Source organism: Trachemys scripta, chromosome 14, assembly GCF_013100865.1.
Source record: "Trachemys scripta elegans isolate TJP31775 chromosome 14, CAS_Tse_1.0, whole genome shotgun sequence".
Lineage (NCBI taxonomy): Eukaryota > Metazoa > Chordata > Testudines > Emydidae > Trachemys > Trachemys scripta.
The window spans coordinates 21,541,893-21,566,711 of NC_048311.1; the positions used below are offsets into that span (position 1 = coordinate 21,541,893).

The 24,819-nt window shown below is 49.5% G+C and overlaps 1 protein-coding gene across 1 annotated transcript in view; it reads right to left on the reverse strand.

Moving 5' to 3' along the window:
- Positions 1–21,805, reverse strand: part of SLC9A3R1 (SLC9A3 regulator 1) — a 37,885-nt gene extending 16,080 nt beyond the window's left edge. Inside the window, exon 1 of the mRNA XM_034789940.1 lies at positions 21,074–21,805. Coding sequence (XP_034645831.1) covers positions 21,074–21,547 — 474 coding nt within the window. The 5' untranslated portion in view covers positions 21,548–21,805. The remainder of the gene's footprint in view (positions 1–21,073) is intronic.
- Positions 21,806–24,819: the final 3,014 nt, after the last annotated feature.

Here is a 24,819-nt window from a genome sequence, read left to right on the forward strand (position 1 = left end):
AACAGACTCTAGACATGCCTGTTGACACTTGCCCCCAAATGCCGCACGACGGCAGACGGATTTGGAGCTGCTCGTAATAATCTGTGAATACTATTAACCTGGCCATTGTCTGCTTCGTGCATAGACTGAGTTAATTCAACAGCAGCACTGTCACGAAATGCACCCAGGAAGCGTGGTGCGGGAGGTGGAACAAAATATACACTTCTCAGAAAGAGCCTCTGTGATTCAGCAACCTCTTGTGCTAACTGGCAGAGGGCATGGGAGGCACAGAGCTTTTCATGGATCCCGAGTCAAGTACATGTACAATAATTCACCAAAGGGTGGCAATGTAAGATCTATGCCAAGAGCTCACCAATCAGCATAAACATTGCTGAATGTGTGTATGGATAATTACAGGTTTCAGAGTAGCAGCCGTCTTAGTCTGTATCCGCAGAAAGAACAGGAGTACTTGTGGCACCTTAGAGACGAAAGCTTATGCTCAAATAAATTTGTTAGTCTCTAAGGTGCCACAAGTACTCCTGTTCTTTTTGTATGGATAATATTTATGAAGCTATGTGTCTATACTGGAAACTAAAGCATTGAATTGAAGGTAGGTCACCAGGAGGTGACGTGCCTGGGACAGGTTCTGGTAGGCAGGGGGTAGTAGATGCTTATCTCTCGCTCTGGCCATTGTCTCTCTCACAATGGAAGTCTATTAGCACATGTTGTCGCCACCAGCTAATCAAGATTGCAAAATCAACAAGAGATGGCAGAATCTACAAAAAGGAACACAGAGCGGGAGGGTGTCCAGCTTATGTATAAAGCTCAAAGGACTGTTTTGATATATCTGGGGTTGCTGGGAGAGACACCGAATCCTCCACTGAGGAGGCAAGTTGGCAGTGTGGCTGGCCTCAGGAAAAAGGGATCACAGCCTGCCTGGCTGAAAAACCACCGAAAGGTCTCTGGAGTGAGCCTAGCTCTATACGGCTAGGTCTACACTGGGGGGGGGGGGGAGAGGAAGGGGGGTCGACCTAAGATACGCAACTTCAGCTATGGCTTACCTGGCTGTGAGGATGGCGGCGAGTCGACCGCTGCCGCTCCGCCGTCGACTCTGCTTCAGCCTCTTGCCGCGGTGGATTTCCGGAGTCGACGGCAGAGCATCAGGGATCGATTTTATCGCATCTTCACTAGACGCGATAAGTCGATCCCCAATAGATCGATTGCTACCCGCCGATCCGGCGGGTAGCGAAGACGTGCCCTTAGGGTATCTAGTGAAATAAGTCTAGGTTCTAGAATGGGTGTTCTGATTTTATTTTACAGGGAGGTTGTGGAATCTCCATCATTGGAGGTTTTTAAGAGCAGGTTAGATAAACACCTGTCAGGGATGGTCTAGATCAACAGCTCTCCCAGCCCAAGGGAGGCATGGGAATGTGTCAAGTGAGGCACAAGCTGTGTGCTTGCCCTTTTAAACAAACAACAACAAAAACTAAAGAGCTCCGTTAGCCCTGGCTGGGTAGGGCTCATGCGGGAGGGCTGTGCACACCCGGGAGGCAGGGATAAAGTGGACAGCCGGAGCCCAGTTGCCCTGGGGCTGACAGCTGGAGCCCCACCATGCGGGTTTGGGCTCTTCTTCCCCCACCGAGAGGCAGCCTGGGCTCGGGCTCTTCTGGAGGTGGTGGGGCTCCAGCTGTCAGCCCCAGGGTGGCAGCAGCCACACAGAAGTAAGGGTGGTAATGGGGCACTAAGTCGGATATTGACAAATATCACTTTTCACATTGCCACCCTTACTTCTGTGCTGCTGCTGGGAGAGGGTGGGGGCACGTAAAGGACTGCAGACACAAAGAAGGGCCCGATCAAATAAGTTCGAGAACCACTGATCTAGATAATACTTAGTCCCTTGGGGGGAAGGATAGCTCAGTGGTTTGAGCATTGGCCTGCTAAACCTAGGGTTGTGAGTTCAATCCTTGAGGGGGCCACTTAGGGATCTGGGGCAAAATCAGTACTTGGTCCTAGTACTGAAGGCAGGGGGCTGGACTTGATGATCTTTCAAGGTCCCTTCCAGTTCTATGAGATAGGTATATCTCCATATATTTATTTAGTCCTGCTGTGAGTGCAGGAGACTGGACTAGAAGACCTCTCGAGGTCCCTTCCAGTCCTACAGCTCAATGGTTAGACAGAATCACAGGTCTCCAATATTTCTACTTGCTGTCATTTGAATCTCCTCTTTGTTAAACAGACATTTACTGGTTTTTACTACGAACTTACCGAAGTGCCGTATGCTAAGAGGAAGGGTGATCTGAGATGGAACCGGTAAACTGGGGAGAACAGCTTCTCTGGGAGCAGTGAATCTGTGGCTGTGCAGTGCAACAGGGGCTGGACACCCCAGGGGGCTGCAGAGGTTGAAACGTGCCCAATGCTAACCTGCAGAGGGACAGTGGAGCCTGTGTAGGCCAAGTGGGGAGGATTTGCGTTGTCTGGGGCCAGCGAAGTCAGGGCGCTGGCCTACAACTGGTAGACACATGACTTCCTTGCACTGAGGGCAGGTGGTAACAAGGTGCCTCAGTCCCGGGTACCCTGGGAAGCGCCCTGCTGCTCACTCTGATGCTCTGATTTCACACCCAGTGGAGCTCAGACTGGGTTTGGACCACAAGCCCATGAAACCAAAAGCAAAGAACTTTGGCTGGATTGGAAGAGTCCCTCCAGCTCAGGGGGACAGAGAGCTAAGGCGAACCCAGACTCCAGAGGTCAGGGGCCTGAGCTAAGACAGGCCTGTCTAAGACACTAGTAAGATAGACCTGCATGTAGCCACCCTGTTCTGAAATCCTCTCTCAGTAAGGTTACTCTTCACTCCTGGGGTTAAAGGAACAGTACCTTTGCTTTAAGAAGGCTGGGTGGGTCACTGCACTTATTGCCAGTCACAAGCTCCTGAAGGGAAAATTTCCAGGTGCCGGGAAGCATGGTTGATGCCTAGGGCCGGTAGCCCAGGACTTGGCCTTAGGCTCCCTCTGCATTACAAGATAGGGGTATGATTCCCAGTGTGCATAGACAGACTCGTGTGAACTCACCTGAGCTAGCATGCTAATGTAGCTGCGGTAGCATGGGCAGTGGTGGCATCATGCCAGCCGCCCTGAGCAGAAACCTGCCTGAATCCCATGGGCATGTCCTTGGGGCTGCTAGCACAGTACTGCCACCGCTGCCCATGCTCATACTACTACTTTAGCGTGCCAGCTCACAGGAGACCGGGCACGAGTATGTCTGTAGAACCCAGGAATCAGACCACCAGCTCATAGCACAGGCTTAGCCTAAGAGTGGGAGAATTGTGTGGTCCCACCCAAGTAAAACCACAGAGTCTTATCTGTGGGGATGCCCTCAAAGACCAGAGAAGGGTCAGAGATGTAGCTAGCCCTGTAACCATAACAGCGACCATCTGATTTGGACAGTGATCTAGACAGTGTAAAGCAAACCCTGCACAACACCCCAGGCTCTAGCTTAGACGCTAGGAGGCTTAGTGTCTGCAAAAGCACTTAGTCAAATGACAACAGGACTTGGCACAACACCCCCCTCTCCCACCCGTAAGGGCTGATATGATCAAACACTGGGCTGGCGCCCATGCTGGCTTGGGGATTGCAGCACCATTTCCCAGCACTTGCAGCTGTCATCCTCTGGACCTGGGCGTGGTGGTAAATCCCTGACCTACCTACCCATCATACTTCCAGCGTTCCCTCACTGCGATACCTAGCCACCAACACCAGCAATTAAGCTTTGCATTAAAGTTTATTATTGCAAGCTGCAGGACTGCATTCTGGACTCTGCCCTTTCCCTCCGTCTAGTTAGACTGCTCTTGTTTGTTTATTTTATTTTTTTTAAATATTGATTCATGAGCTTCTGCTGTTGGGAGACTTGTTCCCACTGGCTGAACAAGTTGTGCCCCTGCTTCCAAAATGCAGCCTCTTGCTCATCAGAGGCCAATTCCCGGTATCCTGAAGTTGCAAAACCAAATAAGCCTCAAGAGGAGTCTAACCAAAGGGACCTCTTGCTGCCAATGCATCCAGCCTGGGATTCACACAAGACTGCTGGAAAGAAGCCTCTCCCCCTGCCTCTGCTGCACCAGCTGGCACAGAGCTCATAAGGCCAGCAGGGCAATGCACTGTGGTTCCTTCATGGTAGTGGTACAGAACAGGGGCCCCAGTCTAACAGTGCCACGAGCAGCGCTCAGTTTGCCTCTTACCGAGGACAAATCACAGCAGAGTCTTGAGCAAGACGTCACGTTTACCGGATCTCCTGCCCCAGCACGTTGCCAGCGTGAGAGAGATGGCTCCACTCTGTGTGTGTGCGCGCGCACACACACACACACACACACACACACCCCTCCCCGCTGGCAGAGGCAGCAAGTTACTTCCCACCGATAACTCCGAACAAAGCTGGGAGGCCGGGTTATTCCCACCACAGGGAGCGCCCGGAGCCAGGAGGCGTGGGGAGAGGACTTTGCACAGGCATGGCTGGTGCGGCCGAGTCCCGTGGGCAGTTTATAAATAAGTCATTAATATATTCATTACATTTCATCCTCTGAAAGGCAGGATCCCTCATTAACTCAGGCCTCACAACAAGCCTGCCCAGCAGGGGGTCGGGGCTAAACAGGGCCTTTGAAGGGGATGAATTTAAAGACCAGAGTTTTTCTGGGGGGTGGGGGGAAAGAACTTTATGAGCCGCTGAAAAATTCATTCCATCTCCTCCCCCCAACCCCGGGCTATGGAATGTATTCCCCAGCGCCAAGTTCACACCGGTCATTTCCCTGCGCTGCCCCCGCCACGGCAGGGGCTGCATTTCTAACGGGCCTCCCAACTGGTTTCATTCAGCTTCAGAATTGAAGGGCCTGGGGCCTTTTCAAAGACAGGAAGGTAAGACAACACCCCCCCACAAAGGACACTAAACCAAACCCTCTCCTCTGAACGCTGAGCCTACCCCCTGTTGTTCTCAGGCAGCTCAGTGGCCAAGAAACCATTTCGACCGCTTGGATTTTTTTAGCGCATCTCTATCTGCCGTGCTCAGTGCAAATCTACTCCCATGAGAACGCAGCACTTCTGCTGCAGTCTCTGGAGACAAAATGTATATCCTGCCACCATATCCATGGGGCTCCCCACTTCCTGTGGACACACTCAGCCGGGATCCCCAGAGGTGGGCATGGAGGGATAGGTTAAGGCAAGATCCAGAGATCCTAGATAGGGAGGGGACCCACAAATCCAAGATAGCCCAGGGCAGGGCTACTATCAGACAGTGGTAAACGCTGCCCTGGGGACTGGGGAACAGGAGGGAGCATTGGCAGAGCAGGGAGCTTGGAGTGCTGCTTTTAGAAAGGGAGGGAGGCTTTGTTGGAGTTGGATGTGGGCCTCATTTAGCCCCAATCCACCTTTGTGGGCAGGCTGTATCTAGAGCAGGGGTGGGCAAACTTTTTGGCCCGAGGGCCACATTGGGATTGCACAACTGTATGGAGGGCTGGATAGGGAAGGCTGTGCCTCCCCAAACAGCCTGGCCCCCTCCCACTTCCCGCCCCTTGACTGCCCCCCTCACAACCTCCCACCCATCCAACCTCCCTGCTCCTGGCCCCCTCAACACCCCCTCCCGGGATCCCACCCCCTTATCCAGCCCTCCTTGCTCCCTGTCTCCTGACTGTCCTCCCAACCCCTATTCACATCCCTGCCCCGACAGGCCCCCCCCAGGACTCCCACTCCCAACCCTCCCTGTTCCCCGTCCCCTGACCGCCCCCCCCCAAAACTCCACCCCATCCAACTCCCCCTCCTCCCTGACGGCCCCCCAGAACCCCCGCTCCCTTACCCAACCCCCCCACTCCCCGCCCCCTTACCAGCAGCAACAGCTCGCAGCCGCGAGACCTGGCCAGAGCCAGCTGCACTCCCCATGCTGCCCAGCGGGAGCGGCTGGCCAGAGCACAGCCCGCATGACTGTGGGAGAGGGGGGCCAGCAGGGGAGGGGCCAGGGACTAGGCTCCCTGGCTAGGAGCTCAGGGGTCGGGCAGGACGGTCCCACAGGCTGGATGTGGTAGTTTGCCCACGTCCGATCTAGAGCCAAGCCAGAGGCTGATTGTACATCAGCCCTTGACCGACGCTCCAAAACCACTCAGCACTCTCTTAGCCAAAGATTTTAAACTGTGCAGCTCTCTTGGTTTAAGTGTGGGGGAGAGTGGGTGTCTGCCCACCGTGGATCAGATCTCAATGTAAAAACTCTTCTAGACTTAGGGTAAGATCTTCATATGCTCCAAGGTTCCATCGAAAGTCAGTGGGACTTAAACTCCAAAGCTACTTCAGCACAGACAGGGTGAGACTGTTTGTACTCATAATAGGAAGCTGGACAGGCCTCTTGGTGAAGGAGGTGCCGATCGCCATTTGCAACAGGCATGGAACAGAGTTGCTGAACTTTTTGTCCTGTGTTTGTTCAGTTCGTTGCACAGTGGGGCCCTGCGCCATGACTGCGGCTCATGGGTTCTGTTGCAATACAAGTAATAAATAGCAACACCTAGATATGAAGGTGTCCTTCACCATAGTATTGAGCGTAACGCTTCACCTGACCAGTGCCAGCAGTCACAAACAAGCTTTCAATCTCGAGAGCGGGGCTTGTTCTCCAGAATGTAGGACAATGGTCTGGAATGACACAGTTTAAGAGAGTAATATGGAAAGCTACAAATGAAGGGGTATCTTCTCTTACAGAACTTTTTCCTCTACCTGTAGTCCCACACTTCAACATTCCCAGCAAAAAGTCATCTGGGGCTTCTACTTCCCGGTTCCTGCTAACCACCATCCCCACTGTAGCCATACTCTCATCTTAGCATATAGCCTTAGCGCCTTCATGGAGTGACACCATCCACACAACTTGTTAACCTGGGCAACTTACTGCCATAGGTTAGTAGGATTGAAAGGGGGTTGGATTTGTTATATGGATAATGAAGATATCCAGTGACATATGATTTTTTTTTTTTAATTAACACTATAAACCCTCATGCCGCAGCGCACAAGCCAACCACTCAATGACAGGGCTGGTTAGGGACTCCCCACTATGGGCAGCGCATTCCACCACCACCCATTGTGAAATTTTTAACACCTTCCTCAGAGAGGAAGGATGGACCAGTTAGAACACTAGCTTGGGACTGACTTGGGAGACCCAGGGTTAGTTCCCTGCTCCACCCCAGACTTCCTGTGTGACCTTGGGCAACTCACTTAGGATCAGATTCTTACGAGAATTTAGGCACCCAATTCCCATAGTTATGAGCTAAGTACCCAAACACCTTTAAAAGTCTCCCCCTTAGGCTCTCTATGCCTCCATTCCCCATTTGTAAATGGAAGCTAATACTTCCTTACCTCACCGTGCACTAGAGGTGCTCAGATGCTACCAGAAGGGGAACCATATAAAGGACCTAAGACTAGACTAGACATCCTCCGAAACACCTGGCACAGGTGGCTGTCAAAGATGGGATGCTGGCCCAGTGGTCTGACCCAGTATGGCAATGCCTACGTTCCTAGAATCCTCCTCCTTTGAGGACAGTTCTAGGTTACTTTTTTTTTTAAGCTGTTACAATCAAAGACTAATTTCCTTTCCCCTTAATTCCTGCTACATGTTGACTTGCCATTAAAATATTTGATAAAGAAGCTGTTGCCCATTTTGCACAAGGAACAATCCACTATCTAAAGGTCACCTTCAAACAGGGTCTTTGATCCACCTTTGTGACCACTAGGATTGTTGTTTGTGTTACTAAAAGCAGTCTCAGCTCCCCCAAACTCTAAATTCCCTTTAACCATCAAACGCAAAACAAGCTTTACCATACAAGTTCCCTTTCTTCATACCAGTCAGCCAGCTAAACCGGATGCCGTGCATGCCTTTCAGTTCCTTGTTGTATGCCAAGGAGCGTATTGCAGTTGTTCCTGTGATACAGCAATCAACGTATAGGAGGTGCAAGGTGACCATTGTCAGATTCTGTGAAACATGCAGGTTTGTATTGTGTTGCATTTAACAAACAGAATGGCAACATGCTAGAAGGGGCAGAGGTCAGGGTGACCATTCATCCTGATTTGGGGGATTTCCTCACTTGAGCGCTACAGCTACCATCTACACGGCACTGCATCCTAGAGGCCTCATTGAGATTCCCCCCTCCCTCGCCCCCGTTGTGCTAGGCACTATAAGGGACAGTCCCTACCCCCACAAGAGCTTAGAGTCTAACAAGGTTGATATTCTCAACCTTCGCGTTGCATTAGTGCTCAGTTTTGTGCCTGGAGCCTACCGTACCAAAATGCATACTAGGGCCAAAGTCTCCTAGGTTGACCACACCTGGCTCTTCGCCCACATACTGTATCAGGAAACGCCTTGACAGAGAAAGAGGGTGAGGCAATGTCTTTTATTGAACCAACTTTTGCTGGTGAGAGAGAGAGCTCTTCCTCTGTGTAGCTCCAAAGCTTCTCTGTCTCACCAGCAAAAGTTGGTCCAGTAAAAGATGTAACCTCACCTACCTTGTCTCTCGAATATCCTGGGACCGACACTGCTACCACAACACTGCAGGAAAACACCTTTGACAGAAACCCACTATGCCCACAGTGCCCCTTCAAGATCCCTTAAGGTGCAAGATGCTCTGGCTTCTTGCCCTGCACACTAATCTCACTACAATGCCATGCTCTGAGCAGAACGTACCATGACAAAGAACAAACAAGCAGAACAAGTTCCTTCAGAAATACGGTTTGCTTTTGAAACAAGAGATGGGCTCTTCCTCCCGTCTCAGATTCCTCCTCCACAGCTGAGGCTCAGGGTTTGACACTGGTTAAGCAATAAATCCCAGCAAAAAAAGAAGGGGCAGCAAGGACTCCAGCACTCATCCTCTGGGCCCATGCCCACACCCTCAGGAGTTCTAGGGCACAGGCAAGAAAAGACTCAACCCTCGGAAAGACCTTCCCATTGCTAAGACTGAAATTCCCACTGACACAACGGTGCAAAGGAAGAGCTGCTGAACCCTCCCCCACCCTCTCAGAAACCCACACAGACTCTTCCTTCCTGAGCACGTCAAACTATCAGCAAGAGACACATGCAAGGACACCTCCTTTCTCCCTGCAGAACAGGGCGTCCCTGTGAACCCAGCATCACGGAATCCAGGTGCCAGTCTAAATCAGATCAGTGACACACAATACACTTCACTTTAGGTCCCCACTGTAACAGGCTCTTACCCTTGGAAAGCTGGATGCCTGGGGCCTAGCCAACCCTGATTACTAAGGAGCCACACCTGGGTGTGCATCAGCTGACTTCCCTATCAAGAAGGGCAGGAGGCTACTGTAAAGTGGGGGGGGGAAGTTCAGGAAGCTGTGGCAGAGACTGAGGAAAGGCTCCTGCGGGGAGGACCCAGAGACCGGTAGAGTTGCCCCAGTGAGGAGGGCTAGGAGTAGCCTGCTAAAGCAGGAAGGCCCTGAGATACCAGGGGAGTTTGAGGCTGTGCCCAGCTTAAAGATGGAGGGAAGATTTTGGGATTTCAACTTAAACTTGAAGTTAATAAACTAGACCTACAGGAGGGCTGCGGTTATTGAGATTTGTAAAAGCCTGGTTTGGAATTTATCGAGGAACCAAGAGGGAAAACTGAGGCAAGGGGCCACTTGCAGAGCTGCCCTGAGGCCACCTGAGAGGAGGCCACTCATTTCCAGCAAGCACGTACCTCTCTCTAACATTGACACTGGATGCCTGTGCCCACATTTAAACCATTTCCCAACACTTAAGACCAGAGAATTTGTAGCCACCTGGTAAGTATCAAGCTCACCCAAGCTACAGATTGGCTTGGGGTAGTACCCAACATGCTTTCTGATATTATTTTGAAGAGGCCTTTCCTGCACTGAAACTGTGCTAGCAGGTGCTCTGCCGGAGAGCTGGCCCATCACAGTTCTTGAGTCTTTGCTTGACAGCAGTTTTGTAACCCAGGTGTAATTCATGAGGTTCAGCCTCCACTTTGCATAGGGCCTTATTAACAGTGGAGTGCAGCTGGCTGCTTGAATTACCCACTTGCAGCCTGGCTCTGTACAACACAGAGATGCAAAAGGCGTCTTTGCAATGCGCAGTTGTACTGCACAGTTCCGAACAATCAAACTGACTTGAGATGCATTTTGTGCTCCTCCACGTCTGCTCTGTGACTGAGGAGAGAGTTTCTTAGCATTCTAGGTAGAGATTTTAGCTTCACCGTTTCTCCCTGCTTCTAGGTTTCAAAAGCCAGGTGGGAAGTCAGCAGCGATTCACCCTCATTCCTAGCCATCCCTCGCATGATATCCTCATGAGAAACTCATTATTCCATTACCTAGGGGATCGCACGTGGTACAGAGAGAGCTGCAGTTTAACACTAGCTTGAGAGATGAAGGTCCCAGGAAGCTGGATGGCTGCTTGAGTTGGCGGTGTTGCTGAAAGCCTCACTACTGTTAAAATCTGCACTCTGTCCGCTGTCAAGATGGGGCAAGTACAGTCTGCAACAGGTCAGGATGCAGCATTAGCAGCTGCCGCCTGGCTCAGAAAGGAACATGTGGTTTTCAGACACCCACATGTTGCTTCAGCCCTTGGCAGGAAGCGCAAATGCTACGAGCAGAAAGTCGAGCACAGCCCACTACTTAGAGTTGTGCCTCAAGTCGTTATGCAAGTAGTTGCTCCTATGGTCCAGCCTCTGCTGCAGCCTGAGAGGACACAGTCTCTCTTGACCCTACGCATAAATAGTAGGGCCCAATTTGGGCTCAGTTTAGTCCTTCTGCAAAGAGAACCAGCCCCCTCCCCCCCCCCCCCCCCACTTCTCCCCGTGGCAGTTTTATTGTTCACTTTGCTGAGTCAGCTCCTGTTACAACAGTTATTATGCAAATAATCGTCTGCCCCCTTGAGAACCTCGGTGGGGAAAGCAGAAGTGCTGGTCCTGCTAAGTAAATGGCTGCAGTCTCAGCTCTGCAAGGCCAGGGACGCTGGACCACTGAACAACTTCCACAGCCTGTCTTCTCTAGTGCTTGAGTTTCAAAGGTGCTGAGGGCCTGCAGCTTCCCTTGGCTTCAGAGAGAGTTGGGGGTGGGGAGGGGGAGAACAGGGATTTTGGGGTGGGTGGGGGGGAGAAGAGATCAGGCCCCAAGCACCAGGAATAGGACTTGAGAGTTTCTAGTTCTACAGTTTATAGTCCACCCTGGTATTTTTATTGTGTTTATCATATTGATTATGAATCATTCCACTGCCCTTGAGAACTTTGATGGGGGAGACTTATCAAGTTGTTACAGCTGCAGGAAATGGAGGGTCAAGTTCAAGGCCATTTGTGTTTATTTAAAGAGCCAGTTCATATAGTTTTTAAAGAGTCCAAAAGGGGATTGGTGACACTTCTGGCCCAGTTGCACTAACAAAGCATGTGAACCTAAGTTTATAAGCAACGTTGCACCTATGTGCCAAGTTACATACTGGAATAAGCTAACTCTCGTGGGCTAGGATCACACCAGTGTGACAGCTGGAGTTTCTCCCCTCCCCAACATAAGGCCTGGGGACAAGCCAAGAACATGTTCAGCTCTTCAGGGAGTCTTGCATATCACCTTAGAGTGTCCCAGTTTGGACAAATCTGAGCAGAGGGTTGAGGTAAAATTTTCAAAAGCACCTCAGCGACTTACAAGTCTAAGTTTCATGGACTTTCAGTGAGAAGGAGGCTCCTAAGTCACTTTTGAAAATAGGACTTGCCTCCAAGTGATGGAGGAGGCTTTTTGAAAATGCTATGCTTGTTCCCTTAACCAGCCTGGACTCCCTTTTGAGTTCCCATAGGCTGTGAGGTCTGAACTCTGCCTCAGGTTCAATATTCATCCATTTATAAGATCAGATCTAGGAGCAAGGTCCTGATCACTTGTCCTTAGCAGTCTCATAGCACTTCTCTCAGGACTAAAGATGTACGTCCAGCTCACTGGGGCCAACTCCAATTCGGGTCTCTCTAATTCTGATCCTATGTTCTTCACTTCCTGCCCTAAACTCTTCTTTAGCACCTGTGTATCAGTCAGACAGTGGCTGCCTTTCAGCGGTCAGCAAAGAGGCCCATCAAGAGGACTGGGTGAACACTTGATTTTTTTCAGTTCGTTGGCAGTGCCAAGAAATAAAAGTTTGGTTCAGGTCAAACCAAATTTAAAAGATTCCAAAAAATTTCAGCCAATCAAAAGAGTTCATCTACTATTTGCTGAACAAAATACAGCCAGCTTTATCCACCAAGTCATCTAGTCCTCCCCTAGGCCGATTTTTTAGGCCTTTGTCCAGTCACATTGGGGGTGTCCCAAGCAATGGGGGCTTCTACTATTTCTCTGTAGAATAATCCACTAGCTCTCCTCATTTCCCCCCATATTCATCCTAAATGTTCCTCTTCTAAATGGAATCCTCTTACTCCTGAATATGCCCCCTTCATATCACTCCCTCCTGGATGTTTACACCCTACCACCTGGAGAAACTTTTACATTCAGATGCTTCAGACAAGGGGTTCCCAAACTTTGTTTGCGGCTTGTTCAGGATAAGCCCCTGGCGGGCCACGAAACACTTTGTTTACCGGCGTGTCCACAGGTACAGCCGCGCACAGCTCCCAGCAGCCGCGATTCGCCGTTCCCGGAGCGCCCATTGGCTGCGAATGGCGAACCGCGGCCACTGGGAGCTGCGAGCAGCTGTACCTACGGACGCTCAGGTAAACAAAGCGTCTCACGGCCCGCCAGGGGCTTATCCTGCACAAGCTGCGAAACAAGTTTGGGAACCCCTGCTATAGACCATCTGTTGTTGCTGGTCTTATAATACAAGTATAAGCTCCTTGAGGCAGGGATCATCTTTTTGTTCCATGTTTGTAGAACGCATAATGGGGTCCTGGCCCTGCCCCGAGACTAAATAATACAGTGAGGAGCACCATAGAAATGCCTATTCATAAATATGCAAAGCTTAATCCATAAATACGCAAAGGTTTTTCAAAGTGCTTTCAGATCCAGCTGGAGGGGAGGAACAACCATCAGAAATGTGCTGCAAGAGTCAAGGTAACAGAGCCCTCCCGCTGCTCCACTCCTGCTACCTTAGGGCTCCCTAGACCTTGCACTGCGAACAGCCCCGGTCTGTCTCAGCTCCGAGTTAGCACAGGGAGGAATGTTTACTCCATTCCAAGGAGTCATGGCATTGCAGGGGGAGGGGAGCCAGACAAAAGCACAAGTGTGTTTGTGGAAGGGGCTCTCAGAAGCAGAGCCCCCCCATCTCTGGACTCTGTTGGCTGAATGCAGCAGGTTTTCCCCCATTCCCTAGAACAAAGTGAGACGAGTACCAACCAGTCAGTGCATGACAGCTTGCCCTCCTGCCAGAACGAGCCTTGAGCTCATTAAGCAAATAAAGTCAAGTCCAGCCCAATAAAGCAAATAGGACTCTGACACATGCAAATCTGGTGAGCACTACCTGGAGACTCATCATTAACCCTGACAGGACCCAGAGAACTCCCCACCCCCTTGTGCCCCAGAATACTAGCTGACAGGAGACTCTAAGCAGCTGAGAAGTTAGGACAGGATTCTTCTTGATCCAGTGGCTGAGCCTTGAATTGCTTCCCCCTCCACAGCCACAGGGAGATGAGCAATTCAGGCAAGTGCTACCCAGAAATTATAGGAAGAACTCCTTTCTGTGTCCCACCCAACACCACTTGTATCACATCATGGGGACGCCAGGGGACAGATTTCCAAGAGATCTCAGCTTCCATTTAGGCACCCGACGGAAGTGCAGAGAATTTCAACAGTACTCAGCACCCAGCAGTTCTCATTGTTCTCAATGGGGGGCGCTGGCCTCTCTTGAAAGTCTGGTCCTAGACACAGTTTAATCTTTCCTGCTGAAGCAGAGAGCGGAAGATGAGCTTCCTGGCCTCTGAATGGAGGAGATCACTGGGGAGACTCCCCAGACACACCTGCAGCCAGTCAGTAATCAGCACTGAACAAATGTTGCAAGACTAATACCTTACAGGCCAGATTTTAGCAGAGAGCCTCTAAGCCTCACTGCAGGGAGCTTCCTCCCACCAGCACTGGAAAAAAAAAAAATTATCACTGCCAGCCTCCAGCTCAGTGTTGATCCTTCACTTCCTCTCATGCAGCTCTCTGAAAAAGAGCTCCTTCGGCAACCTGAAGGGGAACATCCACAAACGGATCTTCACTTTGCTATCACGTGTCTAGGGTCCCAGAGGCTAGCCAGGTTATCAGTCCCAGCCCAGGTAGGTTAGGAGTTCCTGCTACCTGTTGAGAAACACTGACCTTCCGCTACGCTGGATGGGCCATGGCGTCTGTCCCATTTTGCAAGCATGTACTTCCTGTTTTGGGGAAGGAAGAGAAACTGCCTGTGATGTTGTGCAGTCTATATGGTTTTATAAAACCATGATAATAAGTGAATATAACGTAACTAGGATATGCTTCATGCAAAAGGTCCCTTTTAAGGTATCATTACAAAGCTTATAATCTACTGAGTGTGATCATCCTATTTGTATAAATGTACCACTCTTGTTTCTAAAACTAGAAGTATAAAATATAACTCTGAGGGCCTATTGTAATTATGTAAAGTGTGGGCCATTAATGATGGTTTGGAATCTTAATGACTCCCATTAACAAGGACCATTGTCTGCAGATGGCTGTGTTTACCTGTTAGTCTTCCTGTATACGTGTGTGCTGGCAAGTGGGCAATGAAGTCTTGCAGTGACATGTGATCATGTCACTTGAACTGGAATCCATCTTTAACCTGGTGCTTTTCCCGTGGGGGGGGTGGAAACCCAGGGGGACAAAGGGTTCCCGTCTTATGCAAAAGATATATAAAGGGCTGGAACAGAACAAAGGGAGAGAGGGATCATCATGAAGAATCCCCTAGCTATCACCTGAGCTGCAACAAGAGCTGTACCAGGGGAAAGAATTGTGCCCAGGCCTGGAAGGTGTCCAGTCTGAGAAAAAGCTTACTGCAGCATCTCTGAGGGTGAGATTATCTGTATTTAGTTTGATTAGACATAGATTTGCGCATTTTATTTTATTTTGCTTGGTGACTTACGTTGTTCTGTCTGTTACTACTTGGAACCACTTAAATTCTACTGTCTGTATTTAATAAAATCACTTTTTACTTAGTAATTTACTCAGAGTATGTATTAATACCTGGGGGAGCAAACAACTGTGCATATCTCTCTATCAGTGTTATAGAGGGCGAACAATTTATGAGTTTGCCCTGCATAAGCTTTATGCAGGGTAAAACGGATTTATCTGGGTTTAGACCCCATTGGGAGTTGGGCATCTGAGTGCTAAAGACAAGCACACTTCTGTGAGCTGTTTTCAGGTAAACTTGCAGCTTTGGGACAAGTGATTCATACCCTGGGGCTGTGTCTGGAGCCAGACGGGAGTGTCTGGCTCAGCAAGACAGGGTACTGGAGTCCTGAGCTGGCAGGGAAAACAGGAGCAGGAGTAGTCTTTGCACATCGGGTGGCAGTTCCCAAGGGGGTTTCTGTGATCCAATCCGTCACACTGCCCTAGTGTGAACTCCCTGCTCCGGGCTTGCATCACATGCCGGAGCCTCCTTTGTCAGCCACCCTGGTGACAGGAGCAGTCTCATTTCCAAAAGACACAGCTAGTTCCGAGTGACAGGGCAGAGGAAGAAGAGATACTGCGAGCCCCATGCCCTGAGCTACTGCCTGATAAAGGAGCCGTATAGTTCTCACCACACTGGCTGTGGAAATGGTCACTGATCAGGGATTCCACCTCCCCCACATACATTCCCTGTGCCCCAACATCCATCTGCCTCGTGCCATGTAGATCAAGTATCTTGTGGACCCCCCTCTTCTCTCAATGCTGCTGTTTCCATGGAGACCTGAACTTTCTGAACCACAGCTGGGTGTTACAGTAACTATCTCGTGGCTCAGCGTCGTTTTGACGCTTACACAAGGTTTTCATCCAAGGGCCTCAAAGAGCTATGGATAATTCATCCATACCCAGGCCTTCATGGTATGCTGAGCCACGGGCAGGGAGATCACACAGTGCACAATTATTTGTCTCTTTCCCAGGTAGCGTGAAGTGACGGATAAGGAGCCGAGTGGACGCCCCCATCCTGAAACAAGCATCGGGGGGACCTACCAGCTTTGGTCACTCTGCAGGGAAACTAGGCCCTACCAGAGGTAGGGATTAGCAGACACCACCACAGGCCGAGCTGGCTGCCTTTGGAACGGACAGACACAAAGTAATCGCACACTCAAGTTGAATGGGATTCACTCGACGGAAGAGCCATGCCCCCAGATTTTCTTCAACAGGGTACTTTGAGAAAGATAGGGAAATAAGAGACACTTTCTGTAAACGATTGTACGAAACCAGAGACAGCCAGAGAACGGCCCTTAAGCATCAAAGAGAAGAGGATTTAAATATTGCTAGAGAGGCAACTACTGTACTCCCCACAGGGACCCTTGTTTAAAGCACAGGGGCAACGGAGCCCTTCTTACCCTGCACATGGGACATTGAGGCATTACAGTCGAGTAATTACTATCAGAACCTGGCCTTGTACCTGCTCCTCCACCCAACATGTTCAAGGGTATGGTAGAGAACAAGGACAATACACCCCCACATCAAACAGTCTCTGCTCCGCCCTGATAAGTTCCTATTTTAACTAACTCCAGTTGGCATAATTTGGCAAAACACCTGCTGATGGAATCTGGCAGTGCAGGCAGTTTTTCATTCCTCCCATCATAATTCATTCTGACGTGTGGCTTTAACTGTCTTGGATCTAAAGCCTGAGTTACGCCTGCATTAAGGAGAGTACAATATGTTTGTCCCAAAGCAAACAGGACTCAGAGCTGTCTAAGGCCCTGGGCACCTTGCCACGATGTAAACATCTTGTTGTCAGGACACTCACCTGATATGGTTGCAACATATTAAAGATCAGTGATAGGGAATGACAGATTTCTGCCCCCTACAGAAAAGAAAGGCAAACTACATCAGTTTCTTCTTTCTTCCTCTCCCAAGTGGAGAGGGAGGGAGGCAGGGATAGCTCAGTGGTTTGAGCATTGGCCTGCTAAACCCAGGGTTGTGAGCTCAATCCTTGAGGGGGGCCACTTGGGGATCTGGGGCAAAAATCAGTACTTGGTCCTGCTAGTGAAGGCAGGGGGCTGGACTCGATGACCTTTCAAGGTCCCTCCCAGTTCTAGGAGATGGGATATCTCCATTTATAAGTGACATCAAGAGAAGATTCCTCTCATTTTAATGAGGTAAGATGAACAAAAACTTTTACCCCCTGCCCAGTCCGAGGGGAAGTGATTCTCGCTCCCCTCAGAGGGCCTGGCAAAAGCCACTTGAGCCCTGTAAGAATCCCATTTGTGGGATATCCAGTAGTACAGAACCTTGCTATCAGCAAGTCTGAGCAAGAGCTGTCTGGGCCAAAAGGCCTGAAATTTTCCATCCGTTTGTGCAAAGGACATTTGACACAGTGGGGCAAATGGCCAAAGGGGAACATGTGTTCTGGCTCCAGGCTAAAGTCCAATATGAGGAACAATTAGTAGAACTATCATTCTTCAGCAGTTAACAGCAAGAATGTTAGCTCAGCAAAGGCACCAAAGTCCATCCACTCCCTCCTATCACTGTCTCCAATTATCTCCTTAAGAACGCCCTGCTCCTCCTCTCACACCAGCTGTTTTATCCCGTAATTAGGACCTCCCTCCACAGAGTCCAAGTCTAAAGCTCCCAGAACCTCTCTCTAGGCCCCCACCGGTTGTCTTCTAGCATTAAGAAAACCTCTGACAGGTGACCCCCCTGTAGACCATACTTTGAACCTCTAAATGCTCTAGAGCTCTCAAAATAGTGTTAGAGGCCTGACCTTTACAGGTGCTGAAAGCCTTCAACTCACAGAAGATGAGTGGAGTTTATTTGAGACCACATCTGACCAATATGGTTATATAGTGATAGTTCAACCCTTCACTTTGATGAGCCATTTTGTCCTATTTATATCCTCAAGTGTTTGATAATTAATCCCTCTCAGCTCTCTTCTTCAGCCTGTGAGAGTGATGGAGCCAGCCATCTCCCAAGTGTCAATGAACCAGATGTCTCTCCTCACACCCTTGAATGCCAGTGAGCAATGCACCTGCCATGTCAGCTATAGGATTTTATACCAGGTAAATTTATCCTGATCAGAAAGAGGGACACTGCTTCTTCCAAGAGTTATTTCTTAGATGTTTATTTCTCCATCCCCAGGGAAGATAACCCAGCTTTATTATTTAATGGGATCTATTTAGGAGGTCCACCACAGACTGGTGAAAACATACAGTATTTGTGTAACCCACACTTCTTCTGGGCGGGGGGGGGGGGGGGAAGAGAGAAAGAGAAACAAAACCATCTTCTCTACAGCATTAGCTAACAGCCAGTTGGCTTTTAGCTCATGTTGTAGAGGACCCCAGTTCCATCCCACCTGCTGACGACCAGGGTCTGTCAGCATTACATTTGCAACAATGTACATATTTTCCATTACGTAAATAAATATTCATTAGGTCATGAAGCCAGGGCATCCATTAGAAGCTACTCCAAGTAGGTAATGGGCAATTATTTTCAGTTCCAGAGTCTCTTCCCCTCCACATCTTCTCTCTACTGTGTTTCCATCTGTATTTCTACTAAAATATTGTAGAAGACAGACATTTCTGAATTGATAAGTTTCCATATTTCAAGACTTGCAGTCAGCATGGATCAAAATTCCCTTCCCCTTTTATTCAGTTTTTATTGTTTCTATGATGGAAGCACCTAGAAGTCTGGTTCCCATCGTTCCAGGCACTTCAAAAACAGAGACAGCCCCTGCCCCAAAGAGTTTACAGTCTAAGCCTTTAGTCAGATGGAGCAGCATAAAGAAACAACGAGAAGATACTGGTCAGTATGAAAAACTGTGGTCACAGCACACCAGCAGCCTGACCATTGTTGAGGTTTTTTGGGAGTTGTGGTGTTTGGTTTCGTTTCTTTAAAAACGTGCATCACAGCAGAGAAGAACTGGGAGGACAACACAGTTCTACCATTTTTCCACCACCTCCTAACTAACCACCAGCCACTGGTTCTCTCTGAGGAGTGCAGCAGGCAGGCATGAAGTCCACAGAGATTTAAGAACTAGATCCTCAGGCCTCAGCTACACACGTGCCCCAAAGTTAAAGGGCCTTAGACACTTACTCTGAGACCCATCTCATCCTGACAGAGGCCCTCATCTCTCTTCCCTCCTCACCAACTAGGAGCTACACAATATGAATGAGAGGGAGAAGCATTCAATCATATATTGATACATGCAAATAGTGGAACTTTAGTCCCATAAGCACTGAGAAGGCAATATCCCTCCCCCATGTGGTTCAACCATGACCCACATCCGTACCTTTAAGAGTAACTATACCATCCTCACTGCAACACTTGAAAAGAAAGTGGATTCTTTTGAGAAGTAACATTATTTCAAACATCCCAACTACAGCAACATGGTAAGATGGAGGCCTGGGGGTTACTAATGAGCAGGCAATGCTTAAAAGAGACAAACAAATGACACTCTGCTGTGAAAAGTAACCATCACAGGTAAAATAAGTAACACATTTAAGAGTATTAATTGTGGGTAGAGAAAGTTTCTACATTTTTCAGGTTTGTTTACTTTGTGCATTTGTACACAATGGGGTCCTGGTCCTTGACTGGAGCTCCTAGGTGCTTCCAAATATTTCCATCAACAACTTTGATTAGTCAGTATCACTGGTTCCCTCATATAAATCAGTTTCTTCTGTTTCTGTCACTCTTTCATATGGCTACAGGAGAATTCCTAAAACTTTTGGATGTAGGGAGGGGTTTAAACCTAAAGAAACTAGAGGAAGGTATCTGGCCTGGATTCCTCTGCCTCCCTCACTTCTTTCTCCCTCATTTGCCCTTTATGTACATGTCTACCTCTGCTTTCCCAACAGGAGGAGGTGCATTTAACAAAAAATTGGAAAACATGATTGTAAAAACTACACAAAGATAGCTTTATGGGCAGATGTAGTACTTGATTATTAGTATTATTTAACAGGCTAGATTTCAAGTTGATGGTGTCTCTTTAAAAGGGGCACTCGAGTTAAAGTTTGGGCTAAAATAAAAGTTTGGGAGGTTTTTTTTTTTAAACCAACCAACCACAGAATTTATTTTCATGGCAACATGAATGTTAGTATTATCTCACGTCCGCACACCCCAGTCATTTCCCTGCAGCATTTGCAACCCAACTATTGCTTCATTTTGTTAGTGCAAGAGAGAGAACCAGAAAGTGACATTGACTAGCAAGGATAAGCTAAAATAAAATTGACCAGTTTATCAAAGCTGAGAGAAATGCAACAGTCTAGAGTGGACCCTGCATTAAAATCAAACTCCATAGAAATTGTAAAAGTTTTTCCATCACCAGTAAGACAGGTCAGGGAACTTTTAAAAACAGAAGACATTTGCCCCTTTAAGGTACACACTGCTCTTTGCACTACAGTACAGAATGGTACCTGGGTCTCCTTCCAGCACAGGACAGCAGAGACTGCACCTGACAGATATGGGGATATAGAGATGCTAGACTCTACCATGGAAATCCCTGGAGCGTGCACAGATGGCACCACCAAGCCACCCAGAGTCCCCCCGCTTCTAAGTTCTCTCCCCCAACAAAAAGCAGCCTGACTCTCCTGCCATGGCAGGTAGGTGCCAGCCCTACATTCAGCTGGCACACAGCAGAAGCGAATGGACTTCCTCACATTTCATAATCAAAGGCGAAGATGGAGTTAACCCCAACGACAAGAACAATCAGCAGAGAGCCTGAATGTGTCAGCGCTTTGAGCCATCCTCTGCATGGAAACTCTATAGGGTATTTGGAGGACCACCAAAGTCAGTTACACTCACCCAGACCCTGCCCCCAACCCCGCACTGTAACTGGCCTCCTTAGTCCCAAACCCGTCGGAGCTCTTCCCCCTTCTGCCTAAGGCCTGGCCCAGCGCGATCTCCCCGACTCCTTTCTCCCCAATACCTGCGGCTTACTCGCTGCTCTCTCCCCGCCCGCAGTTCTCCATTAGCCCCAAGGGCTCGCCCTCCCCTCCCCGGGAATGACCTAGATTTACCCGCTCCGCAGGGTGGCTCTTCTCCTCCCCGTCTGGCATCTCCGCCTGCTCCCTCGGTGCTTCCTCCCTCGGTGCCTCCTGCGGCTCCTCGTTACTTTTCTCCTCCGGTTTCTCCTGCCCCGCGGCGGGCAGCCCGTGGATCATCTCCTCCCGGCACTGGACGCCCAACTTCCGCAGCTGCTCGTCTGTCTCCGGGTCCACCACCAGCAGGCGCACGGCGCCCAGGGCGGCTCGGATGCGGCTCACCACCTGCTGGTGACTCTCCTTCTCCACGTTCTCGCCGTTCACCTCCACCAGCCGGTCCCCGGCCCGCAGCCCCGACGTCTCGGCCGGGGAGTCAGGCTCCACCAGCCGGATGAACTGGCCCACCTTGCCCTTCTCCCCGTGCAGGTGGAAGCCGTAGCCGTTCGGCCCCTTCTCCAGGCGGCAGAGCCGGGGCAGCAACTGCCGCTCGCTCCCCGCCCCGTCACTCATGTTCCCGGGGGAGGGTGGAAAGAGATCGGGAGGCTCCGAGAGGTAGCGATCCCGGGAGCTCGAACCCGTTGCACCCCCGCGAGGATCCGGGCTGATCGCTCCAGCGTCGGCTCTCCGCAGCAGGTGTCCCTGGGGCGGAGTCTCGCACGAGGGGTCCCGCGGGGAGACCGTGTACCAGGAGGGAGACCGCCGCTGCCCGGTACGTAACAAACCAGCCGCACCAATCCCCACCTCACTCTCCGTCCGCGCGTTCCAGAGCCTGTCACCGCCCTTTATAGCAGGGGGCGGGTCCGAGGGGGCTGCGGGGCGACGCCGGGCCAATCGGAGTTAGGCGGGGGAGGAGCTGAGGAGAGATGACGCTACCCATGAAGCCCGGGAGTGAATCCAAGCCTCGAGAAGGCGGGATTATGCAAATAGGAGGAAATAGCCTCGCTCCACCTTCAACGTCTTGGCTGGCTGCTGAGCCTCCCGCCTGCCAGGAAAGTTCTCCGGAAACAGAAGTGTCACAAAATAGCAAGAGTGAAGATTCTGCAGGTCGGGGAACTTCCTTCCATCAGAGACAGGGAGTCTAAGAGGAGCAGGCGCGGGGCAACTTGAGTAACCCTCCCTGCAGCCTCACCATGAGCAAGGTCTGCCCCAGGAGGCAGAATGGAAGCGCTGCTAAGAGCGGCTCGGCTGACTCATTCCCCTTTCTCAATGGCACACCCTAAGCTGCTCACTGACCGCTCACAAGTGACTTTCTCCAAACAGCTTCTGCCAGCATCGGAATCTGTTCAGTACAAATGGTTCTGGATCCGACTGTGGTGGTGGCCTAGTTGCTTGGGAGTTGTGGACTTCACATTAGGAACTGGTTGAATTACTCCTTAATTGCAAGTGTAGCCCCCTTTTCGGTTTCAGAATGCTCTTGAACAGCTCCTGGTTCCTACTAACCTATTCGTTACTCCAGTTCACAGAATCGTTTCTCTGAGCAACTTTCAGCCCCGGGGGCTGCTCCTGAACTAGCTGCTTTAATTCTGTCTTTGACTAATGACTATCTGAGGTGTAGGCTGTTTCAGTCACGTGGCATTGTTTCTGCTCTCTGATTGGATAACTGCGTTTTTTGACTAGGAGAACAATGAGTAACAGGTATCAGGCATGAATTCCTGGAGAAAGCATCAGCCATGCTTAAATTCATGACATTTGCGGGATCTGTGAACATTTTCATGTACAAAATGACTGACCCAGGAAGCAGTCCTGATTTGGCCCAGTGCTGACCCCCAACACACCTCCTCGTCCAGCTAAGGGACACACACAGCTCGTCCTTTGCACCCCAAACCTATGCTATAACACTCTTGCTATTCCTGTCCTCTCAACGGTGTCCTCATCTTGAGATGGCCTAATATCCCTTAGAGATGACTGATGGCACCAAATTCACTGAAATGGCTGCCTTTGGCAGATCTGAATCTAGGCCTCCAGAAGCAATTGAACTTGTGTATTTACTATAGCAACAGGAATCATATAAGCTGAAACAATATCAGACGCTAGATTCCTTAGTCAAATTAGGTGGAGAGGAGGGGAGAGAAGATGAAATGACACCATGGACTTTAGGCTGCTGAGGACACTAGTCTGTTTCTGCACGTGGACTGGCAGTTTTACAGATATGGTGCTGGACTTTTTCCCCTTTGGTAAAGGTTGTATAGGTGCAATGGCACAGGCTGCGGCGGGAGCGGGGGGAGGTTATTTTCTTTGGAGCACCCAGATGAGGCTGGGATCGTTCGCCTTGTGCTGTTTTCTTCTTGAAAAAAACTTCTCTCCCTTTCTCCAAATTCCAGCTCAGTTTTCCCTGAGTTTCCCTTTGCAACTCTGCTAAAAGGACTTTGTCTGTTCATCTATAATGTGGCTTTATGGAAATAGCAAAACTTTGTGGGCTGCCTGAGGTTAATGCTGTAAGTCAACCCCACTCCAAATAGCATCGTGAGAGGCCCTTTAGCCTTTAGGAACCCAGCATCATCTTTTTGGTAAACACTAAGGATAACACTGAGTCTGGGAGCTGGATGAAGGCGAAAGGGGAGCAGCGGCTTTCTGTTATTCAAGAGATTACATTACTCGGGACATACATTTAAGAATCTAATATGGAGTGTCCCTAGCTCACGCCGTCCCATTAGACTTCAATTCCTGTCTCCTTGACTGAGAAGGTAATGGAATCCAGAAATCTAGAAGTAATGGACCACAGCAGTTCTCAGCATCCTCCCTCCTGGTGACTTTGCCTGTCCATTATTCCACATTTATTTGAGAATAACATTTTAAAAGAGGACATTTGAAGGGACACAATCAACTTTGCCCCATCCCCTCCCCCAGGCCCTGTCAGAAGATGCTTACATGTACAGCAGCAGCAGAGCTAAAACTGAAAGTGAACAGGCAACAAGTAATAGTTGAGCACCTTGGGTGGTTTTGCTTTTACTCTGAGGCCTGGCCAGAAATCCCCCTGCGCTTAAACAGGAAGGCAGAAAAACCCTTAGCAGTTTTTTTAAAGGAAATTAAAATGCAAATTAAATCTAGGTTTTTGTTTGGTCTGGGTCTCCCTCTTTCTTTTCCATCAAATGTGAACATCATCATCTTCTGGACAGCGCAAAGGACTGCCGCAACTTCAGCTGTGTGGACACAATTAAAAATGCAAGGACAGAAGCTCCTGTGGAACAGATGGAAGCTTTAATTAACCCTTCTGCAGTTTGTCTATACAATTACTAGTATGCTTAACAGAATCACAGCAACACAGAGCTGATAATGTCAACTGGGAACTCCGGCAAAGTGGACTTCGTGCCCCACCACTGCTAGTTAAAATTCAAGCAGGATGAATGTCCTTAGGGAAGTGGGTCACCTTTCATATCATTTCACTATACCAGGCAGGTAGGCAACTGAAGAACCAATTTAGTTCTAAGGAGAGCCCTTCATGAAGTACTGAGTAATTTGCAGAGTGGAAATAAAGGCCTTAGAAGGAGGCTTGGGAAGCACATCTATAATTACCTCCTTTAAGGGTTATCAGCAGGGTTTAAACCTAGGATTGTCAATACTGTAGAATGTCAAGTATCAGGGGGTAGCCGTGTTAGTCTGTATCTACAAAAACAACAAGGAGTCTGGTGGCATCTTAAAGACTAACAGATTTATTTGGGCATAAGCTTTTGTGGGTAAAAACCTCACTTCTTCAGATGCATTGAAGGGACACAATCAACTTGAAAAATCCCATTCAGATCTGAAAATGCTGCACTTATTATTATAACTTGTAACCCCTATGA